The following is a 26,775-nucleotide window of genomic DNA, read 5'->3' as shown; positions in this document are numbered from 1 at the left end:
GGAAGGCAACTTCAAAGTGAGGGCTACCTAATGACTCTGACAAGTTGGGATGAATCACCCACAGCATGAACTGGCATTCCATCACCAGTGGCAGGGGTGCCTGTAAGAACGGCAAACTTGCAGTGCTGCAAACAGAATTCCATTCAGTGCAGCAATGGCAAGCTTTCATTTGTAAGGATAGTGAGCAACCTTAAAGAGCTGTGTAAAGAGCAAAAGGAAATATATATACCTAGAGAGAATGTCACCATCATGAAAATGCATACGTTTACCTGGTGGTTTAAATAGATATCTATAGAAACCGAACTACAGTTTTAGGAATAGTTTAAATATAACAGTCTTAACTTACTTTAAATAAATATTGAAAATAAAAAATACATTTTATTAATAAAACTTACTTTATGAAATGAAAACCCTCAGTGATGATTCCTCTCAAAGCAAAGGGGGTTGTGGGGTGACATTTATAACATCGCCTAGGACAGCAAAACTCTTAGCTCTGCTCTGAATGATAGTTATATTTGATATACAAAGTCTTTAGAAGCTACCTCCAAATGTATACTTTTTATCATTAACATTATTATTATTATTATTATTATTATTAGTGGTAGTAATAGTATTTCTGTGAAAGATACAGCAATTTTATTCATCGGCACATTAAAGCTTACTGGACAATTTTTTGGCAGTTCTTCCAACGCGCAGTATGTAATAGTCATTGGCCTCCTTAACGCGTGGTGGCGCTAGTTGAGCAATGCAACACGCGGGGTGTGTAGGGAGCGCGCAGAAGCCGCGATGCTCCTCTCTTCAGTCTCGACTTCGTCGGCGGCGCGCGGAGGGTTTTGTTTCCACCGGCGGCGGCGCGAGCGAGCTGAGCGTGTTGGGCCTTTTCGAGACGTCGCGGAGGAAGACAAAACGCTGCGAGTTACGGAGGGAAACGTGTAGTAACCAAGCAAAGCACAAAAGAAGAGAAAAATAATAAAAGATAAGGCCAAGTATATTGGACTGAAGGAAAGAATAAATTGGGGGCAGGGTACGGGCGTGGAACACGCACTTTGAGTTATCGGCGGCACGCACTTTTACACATTTATTTTAATTGGTGCAGCACGATTCGCGGCCGCCAGGGCCAAGATGTCGGATTTCGACGAGTTTGAACGGCAGCTGAACGAGAACAAACAAGGTGAGCCAACTGGGACGACGAAAAGGGAGGGACAGTAGTGATAAAAAAATGGCCGGGGTTGAGTGTGGTTTTGGCAGCGTGGGGTAGATGCCTGGGCCGCGAGTACGGATTATCCGCACAGGGTGTTGCTCTTTTTGCTTAGGCCATGCTGGTGCTCCGTACTCACCTCGGGTACAATGGCTGTAGCATTCTAAGCGCATCGGCTCATCAGAAGTGACACCGTAACGGTATGCATGGCCGAAAACTCGAAGTAATACTGCTTTTTAAGATGGTCGAGTTTCGGCTGTAGCCGTACATGCCGTGCACGTGGGCTTCTGTGCGCTTTTATTCGTTAAACGGCTCTCGGGCCTGCTCTGGAGGCTTGCGCGGCGCTCCGCGCCATATACAATGCATGTCATTTCAAACCAGGATTCGTCCATCGACTTCGTAGAGCAGGGACTGGACGTTTAAAGGCTACCATCCCGACTCTTGTGCATTTTTTTTAAATGAGTTCTCATGTTTAAGTCAGAAACCGTCAGGATTAGCACATCCAGCTTTATTTCCGCTTAATGACCAAATCTGCATTATTCTCGAGCGCCTTTCACCAAGCGGGAAGTTGCCGTGGCTTACGGGAGGGGGGTGGGGATGGGGTTCGGGAGTTTTGCATTTAATTGTTTAGCTGGCGACCTAAATGTATCAAGATCTCGTTTAGTCGAGTCCTTTAGTTACTGTAATAAAATGAGAGATTTGTTTATTTTTCCCTCGCTTTCAGTCAGTCCTTAAAAATTAAGTGAGAACTCATTGTGGCTCAGATGTTTATGCTTCACGTTATACTGTTAACGTGTTCCAGAAAATGGATAAATGAAAACCTTTTGGAAGAACGACCCACACATGCAACCCCCCAATAGTGGGGCATCCGAGACTCAGTCCTGGGGTTGCACTGTGGCTGCGGGTTTTCACTCCGACCAGTTTCACAAATAAATGATTCAGCCTTAATTGTGAATGATCCATTTGTTTAGTTAGTCGTTTTCTCACCTTGTTTTGCGTCCAGAAGTAAATGCTAGTATATTTACATGAAAAACAAAGAAATTTTAACTTTTTGTTATGCATGTAAATGTTCCTTTTATCGTACTCTTTAATTCGCCTTTGCTTGTGGGGTTTACTGTCTTAATTGTATCCAGATACTAATGATTAGTGATGAGCAGTAAAGACACTGGTGCAAATGACTCCAAGTACTAAAAGCAAGCAGCCACTTAAGTATGAATTTCACTTATGGGCACATAAAATACTTAAATGAGCAGAACATATATTCCCCTAAAAATGTGGCAAACCCATTTTGTACTTTCTGGCAGAAACTGTGAAATAAAGGCAGGAGTCCAGTTAAAAACAGAAGGTGTTTGGGATGAGATGTTAAGGTGGTCCGCATGACTGAACTTGGCCTGCTTGGTATAGCTTTTTATGATTTACTAGCTGTGCTACTCAGCTTTGTCTGGGAAATTTCTTAGGTCAACTGGCCTTTGGTATAGTGCTATATACTGTATAAGATGAAGGTCTAATATTTTTTCATGGGGGGGGTCCTTACTCTTGAATATGCTACATACAATTGCCCACAAGTAAAACATGCTGCAGATGATTTCATGCTTTTCCTAGTTACTGATCTTAGCTTTGTTTTAATGGTCATTGGAAAACACAATTTTCCAGGAAACTGTATTCTTCTTAATTTAAATAATGGGAATTTTGTGGTAAAAGTATTTCATCCTGTAGCATATTCTGTAAAAATCTTCAGTCAGATTTGAATTTAATAATTTATTAGATAGAACTTTATTTGTCCCATGGGGAAGTCAGGCACATTTAACTTGGAATATATTTATACACACTATGCCAGAATGACTAAAAAGAAAGAAAACTTCTGAATTGGTAGTTAAAGTGAGGCACTATACAGGCATATCGCTGCTGGTATGAAGGAGCCTCTGTGCTGAATAACTCATTGGCTGAAAGTCCTCAGTTTTGGAATACCAGAGAGAGGATGTGCTGCATTCTTCATAGTGATACTCAGTTTTGTTTTCATTCTCTCATACTCTGCTAACCGGCAAAAGGTTTGGAGTATATTCCAAAATTTAGCTTACTCTTTTAATTAGTTGATTTGGTGGGCTTCTGTTGAGGTGATGTTACCAGCCCAGCACACCACAATGTAGTAAATTGCACTGGCCATCACAGAGTTGTAGGAGATGTGAAAGATATCTGTACTCACATTAAAGGAATGCAGTCTCCTAAGAGAGTCTACTTTGCCTTTTCTTATATAGTTATTCTGTGTTTCGAGACCAAGACAGCCTGTCATTTATGTGGACCCCCAAGTACTTGTAGCAATGCACCACTCCTGCATGTACTCCCTGAATAGTAACTGGGTGTAGAGGCTCTTTGGTGCAGCAAAAGACGGTGACATGAAGACCAATCTCCCCGTCATTCGTCAAGTTGTCTTCAATATAGTCTCTCCCTTGAGTCATTTGGTTTCCATACATGCTGATGATTCTGTAAGTACTATTTAATAATAGGAAAAAAAGCATTTATTTTGCACATTTTGAGAAAGTGATTGGATAACAGATGTAGATTATATGAGACCGGTAATGCAAGATGTTTTTTCAATAGATGTGCAGCATTGGTCACTATCGGCTTATATTATGTCAAACGTATTTTTCAGCATGAACACATAAAATAAAAAAAATTGGGCTATTATTCTAAAATATTTTAGACAAATAACTTGTACCAAAAATCATTGTTGGGTTGAGTATTCCTTTAAGGAGCAAACTCCTCAGAGATATGGTGAGTTGAACTAATAACAGTCAAATAAATGTAAGTCTTTAAAACTACAACAAAGAAAGCACATTTCTGAATTTTCTCTAAAAGCAAATACATTAAAGCACTTTCATGAATAGAAAATATGAAACGGGGGGAAGGGGGGGTAGCTAAACAATTAGATCAATGAGACATAAGAGTGACTGGTTTCTGATACTGGTTGGAATGAAAGTCTGTAGCCACAGTGATATTACAGAAGTGAACTTCAGAGTCTCCCTGATCTACAGGGTTCTAGTTTTAAAATATACCAACCTCTTCCTATTTGTATTTTACTTTGAGTTAGATTTTCTCTCCCATCAGTTAATTTATAATCTGCTTTAGCACTTCATACATTCCAGTTTAATTTGCTGCCTTTATGGTCTGGAGTGATTTACATATCCCAAGTGAATAGATTTGTTTCCGTATTTTGATATTTGGAGCATTATCTAGGGCAACGTGGTGGTACAATAATTTGGGATACTGTGAAGCAGCAGCACCAGATTTTTATTTGCATCCAGGCATGAGAATTATTTGTGTCTTTTGAGGTTTTCTTCCTTGTTTTCCTCCCAAATTCCAATGATGTGCATTTGAGGTTCGTTAATGAGTTTTGGGTGTGTGTGTGTGTGTGGCTGTGCTCCTAAGTTGAACTGATGCCATGTCCAAGATTAATATGTTAAATTATAAAGCCGTAATTTACATTAAAGAGAAAATGTGTTTCTGGGTGAAAAAGTCATCTCCTTGTATTTCTTTAACCAGAGATTTATGTGTTTGTGTCTTGGTTGTGTTATGGGTTAATAACTGTGTAGCTGGACTTAAGACCTCTTTGTTATAGATTTAAATGTTAAATCAGTATTCTGATTGTATGTTAACTAGAGTCTCTTGTCTAGGGATGGAATTCAATATGGAAGGTCTTGTGTAACGTCAAGTCTATTCCTGAGCTAACTTGCTTCCTAGAAACAGGTTTAGGGAACCTTGGCGTGAATGAATCGTGTCTTCCCTGAAAGAATACTTACACTGTGCTGCTTTCCCCTGGCACCAGACCATTTTGTTTCCATTAGTTTCTTTTCCCTGAAGAATGTTGCAGCCAAACATGAACTTTTCCAGCTTGATTAGTTCTTGCTCCATATGTAGATGTCCATTTTAACCTAGGAAGCCTGATTTCGGCCAGTGTTATCATGCAAAGCTTTACTCTTGGGCATTATTGCTGTACAAGTCATTTTAAAGTGCCCATTTCAGTTTTTTTTTAATTTTTTTGTGAAGTGGAATAATAAATGTAATGAAGTTCAGTATCTTACTGAGGATGTTAAATTTGATTTATTTTTTTGGCTGTTCCCGTTACGGGTCACCATGTCCAAACCAACGCAATCTCGCCTCTCTGACTTTGTCTCCCAACTGTCCAACCTGAGTATGGAGGCAAAAAACTTAGGTAAAATGGACATCATGTGCAGTATAAAACAAATCAGAGTAATTTTAAATTTAAAAAAAAAAAAAACATACACTATATATAATACTGTATATGCCATAAAATAAACAATAAGTAAATGTAGGGCCGAATGTTTGGCATGGTAGTTAACATTAAATAAACATAAACATAGAAATAAATAGAAACATATAAATAAATAGAATTGCACATTCTGTTTGTGTTTACATAGGATTTTCTCCTGGAAGCATTTTTTTCTTTTTTTTTTTTTTTAATACATCCTAAAGACGCTTATTGATTCCTACCTCATGTATATTTTTACTAGCATAGGCTCCAGACTCCAGAATTGAGCAGTTTTAAGAATTTTATATTACGGTCATTAATGTCACGTGCATAGTGAAATGCTTACTTGAGTGTAGTTAATATATAAATAGCTGTAATTCAGCAAAATGCACCTACTGTCCATTCTACAATTATTGACACCTCTGGCAAAAATGTGCAAAAAGAGTTGTTTAAAAAAAAAAAAAAAAAAAAAAGTTTTGGTGAATTGCCTTAATCTTGCACTGCAAAAAATGAGTATTCCATCCTTTATTTGAAGTATTTAGATGGGAAGCCATCTAAGAAAAGCTTGGGTTGCTGCTGGAAGAGGTGTTGGCGAGGCCAGCAGGGTGCTTACCCTGTGGTCTGTTGGTGCATCCCAATGCCCCTCCGTGCAGTAATGGGGTCATTGTGCTGTTTCAGATGAGATGTAAAACTAAGGTCCCGACCCTCAGTGGTCATGAAAGATCCCTGGGTATCTTCCATATAGAGTAGGATGTATCCCAATATTCTGGCTAAATTGTCCACCACGGCCTAGTTATTATGGTTCCATAATCACTTCCTCTCTGTAACTGGCTATCTCTCCCATCACTTCACCACCTAACAGCTAATTTGTGGAGAGTGTACTGGCGTTAAAATGGCTGTTGTCGCATCATCCATGTGCTGTACATTAGTGGTGATTGAAGTGGCTCCCCACTCGCTGAACCATTTTGAGTAGTGAGAAAGGTGCTATATAAATGTAAAGAATTATTAAAATTATTCTGTGAAAAAATTGTCCCCCATCAAGAAATTATTTTTAACAAAACATATGACACAATTATTTTGTCTGACTTAAGTTGATGAGTGTTTAGAAACTTTAAAGCAATTATCCATGACTTTGTTTCACTGAGGGCCAAATTCCATTATTCATTCATAAGAGAGCATAAAATTCAAATGAGAGAACATTATGTGGATCTTCATAAGTTGGGGAATGGCTATGCAAAAATTTGTACTTGCCTGAAAATGTCCATATCTACAGTTAGCGGAATAATTTAAAAGTTTGTCTCAACTAGAACTGTTACCACACACACACACACAGGGAACAGGAAGGTAAGAGAGAGTAAAAAAAATCCACATAGATTACTTTTGGAAAAATACAAGAAAAGTATCAAAAGATGCGGATTCTCCACTGTCAAAAATGGTGGACGTTCTGTGATGTTATGGGTCTGTTTTTTTCTCCAAATGCCTCTTGGAACCTTATTGGGGTGCATGGCATCATGGACCCCATTAAACATCAGAAGATTTTAAATTCAGATGTAGCTACCTCTGCCAAGAAACTCAAACGGGGTTGTCGTATCTTCTAGCAGCACAGTGATCCACAACACATGTCCACATCAACACAAAATGATTAAAGGAACATGAAATCAGGCTTCTGCCGTGGCCATGTCAGTCCCCACACCAATTTTAAAAAATCTTTGAAAACCTGTGGGGTGAGCTGAAGAGGAGAGGGCACAAGAGAGGATCTGGGACCCTGGATGATATGGAGTGTTTGTAAAGATGAATGGTCTGATTTTCTGCTCTATATTCTTCCAGCTTTAAGACGTTATAGAAGACCCCATAATGTTTCATTGGCCCCATTGGTTTGGGGGTGAGTGGGTTTGGTTGTACAAAGTATTAAATGCAGGAGTGCCAATAATCACGGTGTATCATTTTGTTAAAAATTATTTGAGTAGTTTTTCATAGAATAAATTTACTTAAGTAGAAGCTTGGATTTCTTTTTTTTTCCAGTTTGAGATATTTCAGCAACAGTTGATTAATAATTTTTTTTTGTATAGCTTTTTTTTTCTTTTACTGCTCTGTACTGAGGTACCAATAATTGTGGAGGACGTCTGCATTTCACAAGGCCTGAGAGGTGAATGTTTCATGGTTAATATTGCAGGGATATGTAACAGTAGCCATCCCAACTCTTCAACATCACTTAGAGTATTTTTTCAGTAATTCAGTTGCATTTCCAAGTTTTGCCTAGAAAGTTGTTTTTACACTAGTTGTAAACTAGTATATATTTTTTTATAATTTAACACGATTTATTATGTGCTTATACTGTTATTCATTTAAGTGAATGCCTAAACCAAAAATATGTTGTTACTCGAGAAAAACTGTTAATTGTCAGTTTCTTCAGCATTTAAAATACCACACATTTTCATAAGCAACCATTTTAAAGGTAACAACAGAAACTGAACATAGCAATCATTCCCCATCATGACCCAACATAGGACAGCCATTATAAAATGTGACCTTCTGTCTGGAGGTCACTTGAAAAGTTCCACAAGTCTTCAAAACCATATGTATTATGCTTCCCAATGATATACCTCAGATTAACATGCATCACCATAAGTAATCTCTCTGAATTTAAAACGATATTGTATTACAGCTTATTAACCTCAACATGAACACTGCTATACTGTTTAGACTTTTTAAGTTGTAGTTTTTGGGTTGTCCTTTCCTAAGTAAATGCTTTGGTTAATGTAGCGTACTCGTGACACTCTACCTTATAACCTGTTGTTTCTATAGTACTCATGATTTAGTGTTTTCAACTCGTTTGGAGTCCATTCTACTTCAGTTATAACTGACTGATGTTTGCCATTAGCCTACTATGAACATACTGGAAAAAATGTGATGTTAATGGCAAGTCTAAAAAAAACTTTTAAGCGCAGTTACTTACCTTGGCTAGTATCATACTTGCCACCTTTACAAAATGGCCTCCACCTGTTTTCTGGCCCACCTGTTCTTGGTTAAGGTCAAAGGAGAGCTGATGCCTATCCCAGTTGCATTAGGCACAAGTTAGGTTACATTAAATATTTGTAAACATTCAGTCTTAACCCTCACCTGAAGATTTTACCTTTTTGGGAGTTAGCCTAGGATTGTTTGTGTTGGAGGCAGGTTTTTTGGCTTTTCTGTATGTGTAATTCTCTTTTGGCATGGTTCTCGTTTGAATGTTACATTAGAAGAATGTTCATTTTATCTTGCACAAAGAAACACACTTCAGTCACCCATAGTATACATACATTCCATGCATTTCAATTAGCTTTTACTGGATCTTTAGCTGGTGGGTCAAGACCATCCCACCTTTTGCCTTTCTCACTGTATTATTTTGCAAATGTTTATGACATTGAATATACTCTACTATTCTCACCCATTATATTCACTTCACCAAAAAGGTGATTTCTAAAAGAGATTGAACTAAAATATAAAAGAATGAAGTAACACATGCTTTAGAATGCAATAGTGATATAGGCTAATACACTACAAGTAAATGGGTTGAGAATTGCTTGGATTGCATGTGCAATTCCAGTAGGACGTTTCAAGAGCAACTGTCCTTTTCTGCCTTTTAATGAATGTGTGTCACTCAGTCTGCGTAAAATGTTTTTTTAACTGTAAAATTGTGGTACATTTGGTTATTAAATTTTATTGCCCATTGTACACTGAGGTAATTTATTGAACAGATTATGATCCTTACTGTACACCTAGCAACACAGCCCCTCTTACTTTAAGCTTGATTTCTTTTCCTTTGTGCATACATGCGAAGTGTATTTACAAATATATCCTTCCTATTTCCAGTGGTAGTCATTTTTGTTTTAACCAGATAACATATTACTCAATGGTTTAGTTTTGTGAATCAGACAAATCTGTGATCCTGGCTTTTCAGTTGTCATTAGCATTATGCTAAACTAAGGTCAGACCATTATTGTGCAAATATATGAAAGTTAATTACAAGTAAAATTAAACATTTTGGAACCAGGGCTGTATTTTTTTATGACGGGGTTGTTTTTTTTATTGTTGGCTTTTGACACATAAGTGATACTGGCTTTTCAGTTATCATTAGACACCAATGTTAAAGGGGCATGCTGAACTGAGGTCAGACCATTTTTGTAGTAATATATGAAAGTTAATTACAATTTAAATAAAGAATTTCTGATGCAGGGCTATTATTTTCTATTTTGAGCATGTCATAAACAAGCACTTTTCAAAAACACGTTATTTTTAAATAGGTAATGGTGGCAAGGTGTCCTCAAATATCTGACTTGATTTAAGACTAGTAATCAATTTTGTTTCCCAGTGTCTTTTTGACATTAGGTAATGTTTCTATAGTAATGGTGGCAGTACATAACCAAATACTCAATTACCTTTCTTATTGGAGGACTGTGTGACAGATGTTCCTTTCTCACTGAAGCCTTGTATAGCTTCCAGTATTGAGTAGAAATTGATCACTGCAGTGTCAAAAAAGATAAACACCATACCAAAACAAGGACATATTGTTACTGTATTTTTTATTGTTCTTACCTGGACCATATCTAGATTTTTTAAAACTTCGGTTTGTGCCCAGACCTGCAAAAGTAAAGTTTTAAGATCACAAGACACACAACTCTCTTATGGTGTCAGGGACTACTTGTAACTACTTTTTTGTCTCATGTATCTTTATACATATGTGTAGCCCTCCGTCCTGTTCCATATAGTTTCTATACTTTTGGTTTTGCATGGCCAAATAAAAAGTAATGAGCTTCTGTAAATTCTTCGGATTCCTTGTTACAGTTCCTCGGTACAAGCCTGGTTTGTTTTTGCAGTCGGTTAGCGTTAGATTTTTTAATGTGCATACTTATTTTGTGTTGGAGATGTAAACCTTTGGGAAAGATGTGGCACTGAGAGATGAATACAATAGAGCTTTCCATTATGTTGTCTTAGTCTGTGGCAAACAGGAGAGCAGCAGCAGCAAGGTGGCTTGTAAAATTAACCTAGGGGGCCATGTCCAGCTAAAATGTTCTAGGGAGAACAATGGGGGTCTTTAACGGTATCAGTAAAATTTGTTGTGGTTGCTTTTTTTAAATATAATGCAGTTGTTACATCTTTTGACTCACTACTTCAAAATCTGAACTATGCAGTAGGGCTGCAACAACTAATCAATGTCATCAGTATGATTTGATAATATAAATACTTGATAATCCAATACATTACGTGCCTTGTTACAAATTAGGTACATTACTTCATTTACAAACAATGACATTAATCACATTTTGAGGTAAAAATGATGAAGGGTTAAAGAACAGAACATCTTATTTATTTCAGCTTCTCATCTGGTAAGAAATCTGTGCCTTGCAATATCAGTAAAAAGGAGCTCACTGGTATGTAAACAATACCATGATGTGGAAGCACCTAGCAAGAAAAAACATTGGAGTAATGGTGATCCCCTTGTCAGCCATCACACTTGTGTATAATTCAGCTGCCCTCTTAATGTCGCTTCCTTCTGTTCCTTCTGACAGCTCAAAGTCCTACTCTGACAGTGCAGTGCAGGTCATCAAAAATATCCAAAACTTTTTTTGCAGATTGTTTCTTTTAATGATAGTGACAGCTGGTATTTGATGCCATGCTGCAAATAAATGAAAGGCTTTATATTGTTACTAGACAAAGAGTCCGTTTCGACAACGTAAGATGAAACGGGCACGAGTTTATGTCAGCAGTGTAAGAAGAACAAATGATAAGTAACGCAGAAGTTGTTTTGTAATGATAGTAGTCCGCTTTACTCATTACTGTACAGGCTTGTACTGTTAGTTGATGAATTTTCCAGGCCTATTGTATAATAGTGAATGATGAATGTTTCAGTACAATATGGAATAGTAATAGGTATAAGCATCACAAACCTGATATAGGTGTATTGAATGAATGCGTAATTGAATCAGAATGCGTAATTAGGCCTCGAGCTGTAGTCGAAATCGCCTTTCAGGCCTCTAGAGCTTTAATCGAAGTCGCCTTTCTCTTTGAATTTTTGTGGCCGTAAATCCGCCGCCTGCTGCGATGTTGGGGTTGGATGTCGGTCTCGTAAGGTTTTCCGGGCAGTTGTGCAGAAGGTGACTTCGCATTCGGCTTTGGACGTGCGCAGAAGGCGACTATGCATTTGGCTTCGGACGGACGTGAGTGAGGAGGCAGGCGAATTATGTATTAAGATGAGCCCCAGTATCAGGAGATCAGATATGCCACATGATTAATATGTTGGCTGCAAGTTAAGTTTAAAAAAAAAAAAAAAAAAAAAAATGGCTCTGAATCCTGAAAGAGTCAATTAAAACTATGACAAAGCAAGTGTGTTCTGTTTGCAGCAATCATTGGTTAGTTGTTCAAGTGGTTGAAATAAAAACCTACAGCCACTTCAGTCTTCCAGGATTTGAATTTGACAATGCTGTACTAATCTGCTTCAGCACTGATCTTTCCTGCTCCACTGTCATTCACTCCTCTACTCTTGTTCACTTGTTTGGATTGCCTCCTCTCTGTCTCTTGCTCAGCAATTCTTAAAACTCATTAAAGCTGAACTTCAGTGTTCAGTGGTCACATTGCGGGTTTCCCTCTTAAATTCACCTTGTCAGTCTGGGTAAAGTCCACCTTTGGCCACTGCAATACTTTAATTCACTAATTCCATGTGACTGGTCATGTGTGACTTTTCAGCTGCATTAGCCCTGTCAAAAAGCTGCTCTTGTATCATCTTCATAAAGGCTGAAGGGTTGTTATGAATGACTGGCTGAAATCCAGGGTTTTGAAATGTTTTGGATTGGATTTGAATATTTTGGAATATCGTTGGTAAAAAAAATGGGCGGAGTGGTGGCTCTGAGGCTAAGGATCTGTGCTGGTATCCAGAAGGTTGCTGGGTTGAATCCCCGTCACTGCCAAAAGAGATCCTACTCTGCTGGGCCCTTGAGCAAGACCCTTAACCAGTAATTGTTCCAGGGGTGCTGTACAATGGCTGACCCTGTGCTCTGACCCCAAGGGGTGTGCAAATTCCTAATACAATAAATTGTATAAGGTGAAATAAAGAACAAAAAAAAATATTACAGTTAACACAGGTATGTACTGACTGGCAAGCATTAAAAAAAACAAAACACATACACAAAAACATGGGACTCCGAAGATGGAACTTAATAGCAATAACAAGCCAAGGTCATAACTGGGAAGACAGGAAGCAAATAAATGATGGCCAGAATGTGGGACAGGGTAGTAAATAGAGAAATGTATTGGTTATTGACTGTTATTTCACATAGTTTAAGACAAAATAGCTGACATTAACCAAAGTTAAAAGAAAAGAACTGTAATCAGAGAGATTGTTAAAATAATAATGCTGTGGTTTTACGTTTTGATTTATACACAGTTGGACAGACAGCAAGTGTGCCATGATGACCTTTATACCATCATGGTAATGACATCACATGTTGCACTCTCTTGGAAATCCCGCCTATCAGCAGCCTGGTAACCCTGTACCACAAAAATCAGGTTGTAACAGTACCGTAATAAAAACAAAATTGTGTGCCTCAGGAAGAGTGATTACAACATTTACATCTTCAGAACTGACATAAATCAAGAAACCAACTTACCATTAAATTCCTTGACCAATCCCTCAAAATGTTTCCATTATTTCTTTTTTGAGTCCAAAGGTAGGGATGTAAAAATATAAAAGTCCAGATAATGCCTGACTGCCGGTCCATTGTATTTTTGACTTTAGCAAATTGGTCCCTGGTCTGAAATACCACTGATTTTAAATGAAATGTTTGATTCTTTTGATTGAATCAATATACATTGATTTTACTGTTCTGTTGAGGTATTGTGTATAGAATGCTATTGAATTTTAAACAGTGGGGACTAAAAAAAAAAAAGCCCTAACTTCCAATCATCAGTATGGGTATGTGTAAGCACAGTCCTTGTATGCATTGTGTTTATGATGTATCCATTAACTAGTGCACACTTTTATTTATGTTTCAGCACTTCTCTGTTTGCCAGGAAAGTTAACCTGTTAACTCCATCCATTTTGTAACTTAATTTCAGTCCAGGGTCATGTGGTACAACACCTGTACCTACAGCACCAGACAAAATAGAAGGCAACAAGGTGCTATCAAATCACAGGACACACTCCTCCTATGGTGGCAGTTAGAGTTGTATGATTTTTTTTTTAATTAATTGTTTTACCTGTGTTATGGTTTAAATTGTAATAGTTTGTATCTTGCTTCCAGGTGAATGAATCAGGAGAAAGGATGGTAGTTGCTGCATCTATTTATTTTAACATTGCTATTTTAGGAAAATATGACATTTACAACTATTGTTCAACAGTACAATTCAGAAAAAAAATCTTAATGGAGTAATTGCTAAAACCTGAGCCCAAAAGACCTCTTACTGTGCATGGGGTGTGCTCAATCATTTTTTCCAGGTATTGTATATGAATAACTAACAATGAGATCAATAATATCAAATACTTTTTCCATACAGACTGCATAGATTAAAGAAAGTCTTGATGGCACACTAATCTTGTTTCATAAATTTCAGATCTCTTTAAATATTTTACCAATACCTGTAAATGGCAATGCTGACCATACACTACATTACAAGTAAAATGTTTTGATTTTTGTGGAGTCATTTAAGTATGCCTAGAAGGTCGAAGGGCAATGTTTACTATTGCGTGGGTGGGAAGAGGTGGTTCTAACCCTCTTGAAAAGCAAAGGATGTTTGTTTTCAACAATGAAAGAGTACAGAAATATGCTGTGTTCTGCACAGTAACTTATTTGCTGAACATTATAACTTTTATCCTGGAGTATAATTATTTCATTTTTTATGGGTTATGTGTTCGAGTTTATGTGGAGTTTAATTTGCATTAAACATTAACACACACACACACATATATATAATATACACTTCATCTCTCGCTAAATAAAGTATCAAATGTTGACTCAGTCATTTACATATTCAAGCAATTTTAAACCAGCTTTTTGTATTAATTTTTAATTCAGATACTGAAAGCTTGAAAGTTTTACCTATGATCAAGCAATGCTTTTGAATGTTTTTTTTAAATTTGTTTTTAGTATAGTGTGTTACAGATTTTTTTTCACCTGATATGAACCGATGCAGTGGAAAAGGCAGGAAGGGGAATGGAAATGAGTGCATGAGCAGTAGTGTAAAGTGAGCACATTTAGTATTAAAACTAAAATGTGTTATCCTGTCATTGAAATACTGAGTGTGTCCAGTGTTACTGCCTAGGAAGACAAGTTAAATAATCCTGTTTAATGCAGAAGCTGAAATTATTCGCTGTATACTAAAATTCTAATCAATTAATCATTCTGACCTTTGAGTGGTGTTGACTTAAACGGAGGGACATCGGAATGAACTTAAGTTAGAATTTTAGATTTATGAACAAATCAGGCTTGACTTGCTCTATTCAAATTTCAGTGCCTTTAAATGTAAACCTGTAGTACAACAGACCAAATCTTACTCCCACCTATAAGCCTAACGTTGATAGCAACAGAGTGGGGATGAGTTATCCCAGCACAAACAGTGAATTAAATGGTGTACAATAACTTTATTTAGGTATTAAACTTGTTTTCAAAATAAACCTGATCCTGGGTTAAAATCTCAACTTGACCTGTCTGTATGGAGATTGTACATTCTCCCTAAGTGTATTAAGCACTTTATATGGTGTTCCAGTATTCTTTCCAGTTTCCAAAAACATGCATAATTTAGACTTGTGTGTTTGTAAGTGGTGCCCTCTAGAGTGGGACCCATCTGGAGTTAGTTTCAGTCATGTAACTAATGTTGCCAGACTAGGATTTGGCCCTGTGCACTTAAAACTTGATAGTGTTCAGTGATGGATGATCAATGTATATTTCAGTTTACACCAGAAAATGCTTTTTAACTGCACATTTGTCAACGTTCAGCTCCAAAAAGTTATTTTTTTATGTAAATTCAATCTAGTTTATATGTTGTCTGCCAGAGCCGCCTCAGATATTCATAAATGTATAGTATGTTGTTTTTGAGCTTTGCAATTTTAGGCTTTCATCTGATTGCTATAGATTGTTTTTAATTGGACATTGAAACATCAATAACTTAAAGTATTCTAGGCAAAATAAAAATTAATTTTTTTAAACATCTATCTGAATAGTGATTCCCGTCCTGCTCTTATTGTGAATAAGCATATTGATCGATTTTGTTTGACTTTAGTGGCTTTTAAAAATGTAAAAGGCTTAAACTAAATTGTAACAGAAAAAACGGGTCCTGTGTTAAATACTAGGAACAGACAAAAATATTGGTGGCGGCACATCTATTGCAGTATTTTATAAAATAATTGACTACGTAAAAAATTAAGCCTCTTTAGACGTGTATTGGCAGTAAGAAGTCAAGGATTTAAAATAATCCTCATGCTTTCTCTCAAAGGTGGCTGAAATGTGTGTTTTTTAAAAAAACCAAAACAATTACCCAATAACTTAAAATCTTAGGTTTTATGGCATTCAAAGCAAAATTACCATTCTTCTAATACACCAGACTAAAATTGTGAAACACCAGGTTGAGCATATGTCTTTGGGAGCCATTTTGTTATGCTAGTTTCAAGAGACTCCCATTAAAAGGACTTACTGAAGCCAAGGTTTTGCAAAAAACCTCAATGTGGCCATTTGGAAATGTGGCACGTGATGCTTATTTTTATACCAAATGTTCCCTCGGATGTGGCCTGACATTGGATAATGTGATGCATTAAACATGAAGCTATCTTTTATATCTGGAAAAAAAATCTTGTAAAGAGAGGGCATTGGGGTAGGTAGCCTGCTTTCAAATAAAACTTGGCTAATTTTATAAGAGAGTAATTCAAATTTCTCTTGCCTATTTGTCCACCAGCCAGTAGAGCAGCTGATTATCATCTAGAAGCTGCAATAACTAAAAAGAGATTACTTCGTGCAGTGATGGAGTGAAAAATGGTAATGGGATGAAGAGCCTTACTATTTTAATAATTAAGCAAAAATAAATACATATTAAATAAAGCAGCCCAAATAGTATAGGAAGGTTATAATTGTGCCAGTGTTACTCTCTTTGCCTAAATACCATAAAAGTACCATACAAGTATTATTCTCCCATACAAAGTTGTGTGTGTTTTTTTTTATTAAAAACACCATTTCCCTACCCTTCCATTGCACATTTTCCATTGCCTTACAACATTCAGAAAACCATAGAAATGAAATACAAAATACTTCTCTTGCTGTTTGCTTTCATCCTAGAGTTAAAATTGTTTTCTATCTAGTAAACGTCTACCTCAGATGTTCAGCTAATTTTGAGGTTATTTTGGGGACCCTTTTTTTTCTCTTTTTCTTCTTAAGTAGTTATTTAATCTTCTGGCTACGGTATGCAGATGCAATATTGCAGAATACAAAAATATCCTAATGCACATTCTTATCAAATACAAATTGTCTGATTTTATGATTGATTTGTGTGTGCAAGTCTTTACATATTTATTGGTAAAAAAAGTTAATGCTTGTTCACATTAAATTGTGACATTTTGATTTGTGTGAAACATTTAAACGTTTTTTCTGTCATTAGGGTGTGTTTTATTCCACATCAGGTCTATTAAGTTTCAGTATTTCTGACTTTGTTCTCTTGTAATAGAGCGTGACAAAGAGAATCGGCACAGACGTCGCAGTCCCTCTCGTAGCAGAAGCAGGGAAAAGAAAAGGAGGAGCAGAGAGAGGCGGAGTCGAGAAAGGCGAAGTGGTTCCAAAGATAGAAGAAGGAGAAGGTAATTGTTGTGTGTGGGCCCTCTGCATTCTTTTTTTCATCTATATAGAAGCCAGAAACTAAATTGGTGGGTCATGAGGTACTGCAGTTTAAAGTCTTGTATTCTGCTTACAGTAGTCGTTCTCCTCACCGTGATAAAAAGAAGAAAATTCAAAAGTACTGGGATGTGCCTCCTCCAGGTTTTGAACACATCACACCCATGCAGTACAAGGCTATGCAGGGTAAGTTCAGTTTTTTTATCATGCATGTTTTCCCATGTTCCTGTTATGTAGTTCTAGGAATTTTGGTATTTGAATTGTGCTACAGTCTTCATAGTTCAGAGGTTTGAAGATAAAGAACTTGCTCTTTTTTTGTTAAAGCTGCTGGTCAGATTCCAGCCACTGCTCTTCTTCCTACAATGACTCCAGACGGCTTAGCAGTAACTCCAACCCCTGTTCCTGTGGTGGGCAGTCAGATGACGAGGCAAGCTAGGAGGCTGTATGTGGGAAATATTCCATTTGGAATCACAGAGGTAAAAATGTTAAATACATCATGTGCAGTTAACTTCTAGTATTCTTGCACCTAACTATAGACTAGGGCCTTCTTAGTTCATTTAGATTTTATAATCTTCTTTCATCTATTAAGTATACTTTTATTTAATGATACTCTAAATTCCAACAAACGGGTGTGGTGTTTGTGGGGAGCAACTTTTTTTTTATTATTTTAACCATATTACTGTGTGGTTGTAGCTTCTTCTCAATGTTGAAACTAGCTGGGCCTATCGCATTTTAATATCATATGGTTAATTGTTATTCAGTTCATTCTTCGTGTTAGAAATTAAGCACAGTACTTAATTGGTGGTTGTTATGTTGACTTTTGCAGGAGGCCATGATGGATTTCTTCAATGCCCAAATGCGATTGGGAGGCTTGACCCAGGCACCAGGAAACCCAGTGTTGGCTGTGCAAATTAACCAGGACAAAAATTTTGCCTTTCTTGAGGTAGGTCTCGTATAGTCATTATCTTTGTGGTTGTAGTTATAATTGTATAGAAGCAGTTTTGTGTTAATATCACTTACATTTTTTTGGCATAGAGTATTAATAGTTACTTCAGGAAAGCTATTTTATTTGTTCACTGATAGCAAATGTCAAGGAGAGGCACTTCAAATTAAAATGAGACAAGTGGGTGCTGGTAAAGGTAGGTTGTTAAACCTCACCACAAGCCAATAACTAATAGGAAAGGAGAATGTGGTCAGATTAATTTGTCAGATTATTAAAATTTTCTTTGTCTGAAATGCTTTAAATGTGCCTCTAAAATTACTAAAGAGGAGCAGTATTATTATATAGTTAGTGTTGTATGAACAACATGTCTATTTTACTTCAAAGCTACATTTTAGCAGTGTAAATTTTTTCACTGTGTTAAACTTTTTTTTTTTCTTTTAAACATTGTCTATATTTGTTAAGGTTCTTTTAATAGCTTATATATGCCTATGTTAAAATAGCTAAATGACTTGAATAGTTATTTTGAGTAAAATGTTTTCATATTTTAAATGTGGTTACCATTATTTTAGTCCTGTTTTTTAGTACGTTTTCCTTTCAAAAAGTTTCTTAATGTTCCTGAAATTGTACCAGTCTCTATTCTTTGGCATCTATTGCTAATTCATCAACTTCTGATTGACAGTTTCGTTCTGTTGATGAAACTACCCAAGCTATGGCATTTGATGGGATCATCTTCCAAGGTCAGTCACTCAAAATAAGACGTCCTCATGACTATCAGCCTTTACCTGGGATGAGTGAGAATCCATCTGTGTATGTGCCAGGTAAGAACATTTTGGTGTATGTTTTTTCTTACATGCCTGACACAGAGTGCTCTTTGAACCCAGTCATGAATATGTATAAGATTTGTTTTGCACAAAACCATAAGTCCCCAGTAGTTTACCCTCATTGAGATATATATAATGTTTAAAGCTGTAGTAAATCATTTTAAATTTATTTTTTGTTTTTTTTACACTTCACATTCATCTGCTCTTCAAGGGTTGTGTTCTTCATATAAGAAAACTACATGTCACTCCATCAGGCAATAATTATAATGACTTAAATGTTTGTAGGATCCTTTTGGTCACTTCTTCCTTCAAGAGGTGCAGTGCAGTGGGCTAGCTGTATAAACAGTCCAATGATGTTTTATAAGTAAAAAACCTTTTCCCTAATTTATGTTAATATAAATTGTGATGGACTGAACAAATTGTGGTAATGTTATCTGTAGAAACAGCAAAAATATTCCTTGTGGTAAGCTGATTGGTCCATCATGGAAACAGCTGTTTAATCTTTATATTGGATGCTTCATGATGGAAATCTCCCAAGATTGTAACTTGTCAACCTTGGGTTTCATATTAATTTCTTTGTAATTCACTCACAAGTCCTAAAATTAATAATGTGTCATTGAAATAACTCCATCTGTGTTGTGTAGAGTAACAGATAAGGTCCTTGTATCCTGTATACCCTGATTTTTAAATGCTTATTGCTAAATTACCTGGCATTAACCTGGGTGAAAAAAAATGGAAAGGTGAAAGGTAATTAAAATTAGGTAGCACTTTAAGGGTAATAATACTCAGTAATATATAATATACTTGATGCATTTAGTACATATTTTTTAGTATGTGATAGCCTCATTGTGTTAATCTTGTTTTTTTGACAATTTGCCAAGAATTTCCAATTGCAATGTATCTGGTAACCCCACTCAATTATGTGGCTTGGGACCATGACAAAAATGGTGAGGAAAATGCTTAATTGAATTGGATAAAGTTTGTAAAACAAAGTGGTGCAAAAAATGCAGATTGTGGTCTTTAGATAGTAGAGATTGCCTGTGTGCAGGGTTGGTGTATATTTTTATGTTAGGCATCCATAGAATAATAGTTAAGAGCTACGAAATAACATGCAACCACAAGAAGAAAGAAATCCACTGGCTGCAACAGCTGAGACATTACGTGCAGCAGTTAAAAATATTCTGATCCATACAGTCAGCTCAAAACTAAGACAACAATATTACACATCCTAACATACATGACCGGGTAAGAATTTTTTTCAGATATTTTAAAAATTGGCTGCAGTGCTGACTAACAATTTCCTTACATTCTAAAGAAAGATATACCTTAATTTTAAATGCTTTTGTATTCTGTGGAGAACGAACCGAGCTTTGCATTCCTTTGTGCATGCATGCCAGTATTTCTTGGGGAAAATGTTTTTCCAAAGGTAGGGCTTTTTTGTTTTGAAGTATATTTAGTAATTGGGTATTTTGTAGCTAATGCCAGCAGACCAGTAAGGACACTTTCATTTATGAAGTGAAATTATGAACCGTGCGAAAACAGTCTTGGAGATTGACCTACCTGTGGTTTGTAGAGTATTAACCAGCAGGGTAGGTTTGTAGGTAACTTTCTTTTTGGTATTATTTGTGGTGTGTGTTAGTTAGGTGGACCGCCTTCAATGTATAATAACATAACATTGTACTTCTTACTGTGCCTAGGGGTTGTATCGACTGTTGTGCCGGACTCTGCCCATAAACTGTTTATAGGAGGACTGCCTAATTATCTGAATGATGATCAGGTGAGTTTGATTGGTTTCCCTGTAAAGGGATAATAAGTATGTAAAGAAGACCCTCAGTGATAATATGAGTAGGTTAGTTAATATCTATGTATGTGCATTTACATATGTATAATTTAAAATATGGTAAGCAAACGGTACTAAATAACTTTGGTAAAAAATTTCTTGCGCCAATTAACACAAGCCATTTCATATTTTTCAACCAGAAAGCCAGTTTTAGATTAAAGAGTCTTGGATATTATGTTTAGGAATCTCAAAGTGCATGATAACATTTTGATCTCTGTAAGTTGTCAGTAGTAGAAACAAAATATAGATGACTATATTGCGTTGACACAATTGGATTTTGATTTTTAGCATCCGTTCACTATTAGAATCCTATCCAATTTACCAGTTTTTAAAGTGTAAATTGAGCCTGCAAAACAAGATTATCTAGGGACAATTTCTAGTTGTGTGTGTGTTTGTGGTTAGTATTTTGATTTGGCTCAGGTTTTCAGTCTTTGTTTACTCTGGAATATGTCCGTTTGTTTTATAGCATTTGCTGTTTTATGTAGTTTACTGGTATTGTTTCTTTGCAAATGGCTATTATGAGTTGCTGTTTGTCCTAGTGTGTAATACACAAAACTTTATGCAGTTTTAGTGGTTATGTTGTATTGCATTGAGTATATTGATATTTTAAAAGGAAGATGTTTTCTGGGAGTTTTGACACAATGTAAGAGTGTGCTGCATCACTGCCTTTTCTTGTAGCCTAAATGAATCGCTAATGCTGCTTTGTTGCTTAGTCTCTGAAACTTTATTTCCATTTCAATAGGTTACTGACATTTTCAGAACATAGCTTGACATGCATTTAGTTGATCATTGTGATTTTAATTTGCTTATTTTTAACTGCTGATGATGGCATAGTCAGTTTTTACCACAGGGTCATGGATGAATTAGTCTACATTAAGAAATCTTACAATGTTTTGGTGTCTTACTGAAATTTTATTTTCAGTTGCTTTAGATTGTTTCTTCTCAGTTCATGTCCATGGTGTTTGAAACAAAAAGATTTTATTTGTGCAGTGTTCTTGAGCAGAGATTTTATTAAAATGATCAGGCTTAAATTAATAGGACAAACCTGTAAGAATCGTGGTTAATACTGGAGTATCTAATTTCCCTGTTAAATCCTCTGCAAAAATCGTGATTTCTCATGTAGGTTTGAGCAGGCTTTAATGTCTTACAGGCATCCACTTGCTAAAATTAAGTTCTTCTGCATGGTGCAAATGATTGATAGCAATCAGAGCAGTAATGATATATAAATGTGGTAAGAAATAAATGCAATAAAAGCTATTGATGTAGCCTATCAAATCACTTGAGCTTCAGAAAGAACAATCTATTAGTGTTTCCTCGTATAGTTTCCCAGATAAATAAGCATCTCCGTTTGCTAACTTGTAACACACCAGTTCATCACTAATTACCCACTTCAGTATTGTCTCCCTTTTTGTGGAAGGGTATGTACTGCGGATACAGCTGAAGGTAGCAGTATGGCTGGATGATTTTGCCGAAAGCCGAGTTGCAACTGTCTGAAATGGGCAGGGGGAATGATTACAGGTTTGTGCCCTTGCCTTGTTACTGGTCAAACTGTTTGCTCACATTTGGCTGAACTTTCACATTGGGACCAGAGTTTGGCCTTTAATAAAAGTGAAACTTGTAATTTTCCGTGCGGGGCTACACTTTAATATGTTTATATAACATTTTGAAGATTAAAGTATTAATTGATTTATTCAACTTCAACATTTAAAACTTTCATTTTGCTTATCTCTGTCAATTCCTGCCTTTTTGTTTTCAAGTATAAATAGTATGGTCGATCATTTTCTGGTCCTGTTTTTGCATACTCTTACTGAGATCTATTTGCTGAGCACTCTCATCATCTGACACCAAATTTGGGAGAGTGCAGTTTTATCTTTGTGAATGGAGTTGAAGAGCACTGTTTAAAGTCTTTGTTTAACACAACTTTTATCTTCTTTAAATTAGGTGAAGGAACTTTTAACATCATTTGGTCCTCTGAAGGCCTTCAACTTGGTCAAAGACAGTGCCACTGGCCTTTCTAAGGGTTATGCCTTCTGCGAGTATGTTGATGTCAATGTCACAGACCAGGTAACTGTTCAGCGTTGACAAAAGCCTTTTAACCTCAATCATTGTCGGTTTTCTTTCTATTGATAGAATGTATGACTATTTTTAAGTGTGCAATTCTTTGGAAAAGTGTGTTTTTTTTTGTTTGTTTGTTTTTTTTGTTTTTTTTTTACCGTTTTACAAACAATACCCACCTTCTGATTTTTTCCAATCCTTTTTGGATTGGTGCTTATGTGTAGCAGCAGTGCTGATTACTTGGAGTTTCTTTAAATTCTGGCAGTCTTCCTCAAGGGTTATTGTTGGATGCTGTGTTTAGCCCTCTGCTTGCTTCTAAGCACTGTGCAGGTGGAAGCCTGCAGGGCAGGTAAATACTTTTTGGTTCTACTTTGGACATTTTTAACACTTTGCAGGTGAGCATTGTTGTCTGAAAGGCTTACATGAGACTGTATTTCAGTTGTCAGTTGTGAGCTGCAGGACAGTTTTATTTGTCAAATACTCTGCTCCCAGCCTTCAGATGCTGCTGTTACTAATATTGTTCTGTAAGCCTGCATAATGAATGTATAATAACTAGCTGTCTTGATGTTAAACCCTTCAAGGCTCACTGTTCCCTCTCACAGGCGATTGCGGGCCTTAACGGGATGCAGCTTGGTGACAAGAAGCTTCTTGTGCAACGGGCCAGCGTGGGAGCCAAGAATGCAACTCTGGTGAGCCTGAACTGGGTGTAGTGACCTGTCACTCTACAAAACAATTTTAACATAACACATTACTGATTTACTGATTTCCCAATACACTGGCTAGAGATGTAAGTATTGTTCTAAATATTTGCTGATATAGTTGCTCTATTTAAACTTACACATTTGTTGAATTTCACATATACTGACATATTCATCTCAAGTTCACTGCAAGAAAGTAGGCCTGTTGAAGCTTACCTTAAAATCATATTTAAGCATTTTACAAATTAACATTTATTTCTATAGCACATTTTCATACAAGGAATGTAGCTCAAAGTGCTTTACACAATATGAGTTACAAGAGAGAATTTTAGTGAGGGGATTGATAGATTTCACAGAATATGTAAGGAAACATTTTTCTCCAGTGTGTTGTGGTATTGATTTTTGTTTTTAAAGCAATATCAGATCATACAGTGTCTGTACTTGAGACATTTGGTAATATTTTAGCCTTAAGATTTAGAAGCAAGACTTATCAGGCTACTTATTTTTCAGTAATTTGTTCTTGGTTCTAACCACTCTTATCTCAGAGAACCTAAGGATCCTACAAATTAGCAGTCCTTTAGTGAAACCCCTTAAAGGGTGAAGAGCTTAGACTGCAGTATTGGCCTGTAAAGCTTGTGGGTTTTTGTTCAGTGCTTAACACGGACTACCTTTGGGATGTTGACTTATAGTACAGTTCTGTAAATGACTGTAGTTTACTCAATTTGGGAAAGGGTCATCTAAGGAAAAGGTACATTTTTCAGTAGCACTTTTTTGGTGCCCCTTAAGCCTTTTCATTGATGTCTGTTACCCAAAGAAAATTCTTTCAAATTATTCTCTTAAGGTGTTGTAAATGTGATACAGGAACATCAACCATTTATGGTGGTCTTACATCCTCCCTCCCTTCCTTCCTTCCAATGCAGACAAGCATAAACCAGACGCCAGTGACTTTGCAGGTGCCGGGTCTTATGTCAACACAAGTGGTTCAGATGGGTGGCTTGCCCACAGAAATACTTTGTCTTATGAACATGGTTGCACCAGAAGAACTTTTGGACGATGAAGAATATGAGGAGATAGTAGAAGATGTGAGGGATGAATGCAGTAAATATGGTGCGGTCAAGTCAATTGAAATCCCAAGGCCAGTTGATGGACTTGAGGTACCTGGATGTGGAAAGGTATGAACTCAAGGGGTTGCTTAATATGACTTTTAAGTTGAACTTGAAATGTTCTGTGTAAAAGGTTTTCGAAGTACTTTCACATGCCGTTTGTAAAATTGCATTCTCTCTCTCTCTCTCTCCCTCTCTCCTACAGATCTTTGTAGAATTTGTATCTGTGTTTGATTGCCAGAAGGCTATGCAGGGGCTAACAGGGCGCAAGTTTGCAAACAGAGTTGTGGTGACCAAATATTGTGACCCTGATGCCTATCACCGTCGCGACTTCTGGTAGAGGGAGCCACATGATGGAGTTGGTTTTGTGGATAACAAAGAGCAAAGTGAATGCAGTGGCAGAAGAGAAAGGGGAAGCGGGAGCACTGAAACATTCTTCAAAGCCACCATGTGCTGTTAACATTGCTCATCAGACACTTTTTTTTTTTTTTTTTGTCTTTGTTTAGAGCAGTTGTGTTTCTGTGTTGTGGGCTTTTCTTTTAATGGCCAAAAAAATGCCTACAAAAAGTTACTTGTACATAAATTGTTAGTAATCCTTAAGACAGACTGATGTCTCAGCCACAAACCCCCAAATTATGCAAGTCCAGTTAGGTGGGGGTCGGGGGTGTTGAGGCAGAGGGAATTTTTGGTTTTGAAAGTTGATCTGACTTTGGGATATTTTGGAAGTATTAATACATTTTTCAGATAAATGTTAATTATTCCCAATGGTCTCTTTCCTTTTGGAAGGAGTACAGCACAGGGTGTTCCTGTATGTCTGTCTTCATTTGTTGATTCAGAAATGTCTTTTTTTTTTTTTTTTTTTTTTATTTAAACAAAAAATTCTTAACATTTAGCTCTCTAAACTAGTGCTTCAATGTGTGTGTGTGCTAGTCCCCCGTCCCCCCCCCCCCCCCCCCGACACTACCCACCCCCAACTCCCCCTAAAAATAGTTACTTTAAGAAGGCCAAGTTCCTCCTCATTGTAAGTGCTATTTACTCAGAACCATCTGCTGGGCACTTGGCAAATGGACTTTCTCTGCTTTATTTGCTGAATCAGCAAGACCGGTGGCACTCGATTCAGTTAATTGGGTAATTTCAGCTCCGATGTAGACTTTCTGTTCATACGAGTTAGCCTGTGTTTATTGTGAAGTGTGGGTCTGATTGTCATCCAATGCACGTAGTCTGTGATGAGGTTGAGGCTCCACCTTGAAATGGACTGGACTTGCGGAAATCTGTTGCATTTGTCAAAATAGCACAGGTAGATCAGTGATGATGATGATGATGATTTGTACAGAATTTGTTTGGGCTCCATTATCTTCTGTCCAACTATTAGACATCTCCTATTTAAGCTGTGAAAGTGTCTTTAAGAGAGTGCCCTGTGCTGTACAATTGACATTTTAAAGCTGTGCAAAAAAGATAAATGCTCAGTTGTTAATTTTCTTTTTTAATCTTTCAAATAAAACAAAAAACCAAATACCCTTTTTTTTTTTTTTTTTCCTGCCTCCGTTTCTTCCCCTTTTTCTCTCTTGCTATTTGAGGACCACAAGCATTGTTTGAAGAGGATGATGGCTCACTTTTTTCGTAAATTTTCGCTAAACCTAAACTTCTTGTGTCAAGTTGAGACAACAAAACACAATAGACTTTTATTTTATTTTTTGTTGTTTTTGCAATCAAATTTACTCATTAAAATTTTGGTGTATTTTACAACTTTTTCCTTCGTGTCAGGTGTTTTTTTTTTTTTTTTTCTTTTTTTTTTTGTTTAATAAGGGTGGTGTTGAATGCTTCTCTTTCGGTACGTCTGTAATGCTGTACTTGATTCAAGTTTTTCTGCTTATTTTTTTTGGGTTCATTCATAGAAGACCAAGTCTGGTTTGGCGTCGTCTTTTTTTGGTATTTTGCTCTGCTCCCTATCCTTATGACTCTGGTTTCTGGTAGGCCATTAAGATTAAACTCGAGTACAATTAA

The 26,775-nt window shown here is 36.7% G+C and overlaps 1 protein-coding gene across 4 annotated transcripts; it reads left to right on the top strand.

The window, feature by feature from the left end:
- The first annotated feature begins 823 nt into the window (after nucleotides 1–823).
- Nucleotides 824–26,522, top strand: u2af2a (U2 small nuclear RNA auxiliary factor 2a). 4 transcript variants are annotated; one of them, XM_028822198.2, is made up of 11 exons: nucleotides 824–1,171; nucleotides 17,148–17,277; nucleotides 17,394–17,497; nucleotides 17,636–17,787; nucleotides 18,138–18,254; nucleotides 18,934–19,072; nucleotides 20,773–20,852; nucleotides 22,857–22,979; nucleotides 23,573–23,659; nucleotides 24,589–24,840; nucleotides 24,977–26,522. In XM_028822198.2, exons 1-11 carry the CDS (start codon nucleotides 1,123–1,125, stop codon nucleotides 25,109–25,111), a joined length of 1,368 nt encoding a protein of 455 aa, XP_028678031.1. In that variant the 5' UTR covers nucleotides 824–1,122; the 3' UTR covers nucleotides 25,112–26,522. The 4 variants fall into 4 exon arrangements, with proteins under 4 accessions (XP_028678031.1, XP_028678028.1, XP_028678030.1 ...); XM_028822195.2 differs by having other exon boundaries at nucleotides 825–1,171; nucleotides 23,552–23,659; XM_028822197.2 differs by having other exon boundaries at nucleotides 825–1,171; nucleotides 17,391–17,497.
- Nucleotides 26,523–26,775: the final 253 nt, after the last annotated feature.

This window comes from Erpetoichthys calabaricus, chromosome 16 (assembly GCF_900747795.2).
Source record: "Erpetoichthys calabaricus chromosome 16, fErpCal1.3, whole genome shotgun sequence".
NCBI lineage: Eukaryota > Metazoa > Chordata > Cladistia > Polypteriformes > Polypteridae > Erpetoichthys > Erpetoichthys calabaricus.
The sequence above is the reverse complement of the archived record's forward strand: the minus strand, read 5'-3'. Positions and strand labels throughout refer to the sequence as shown.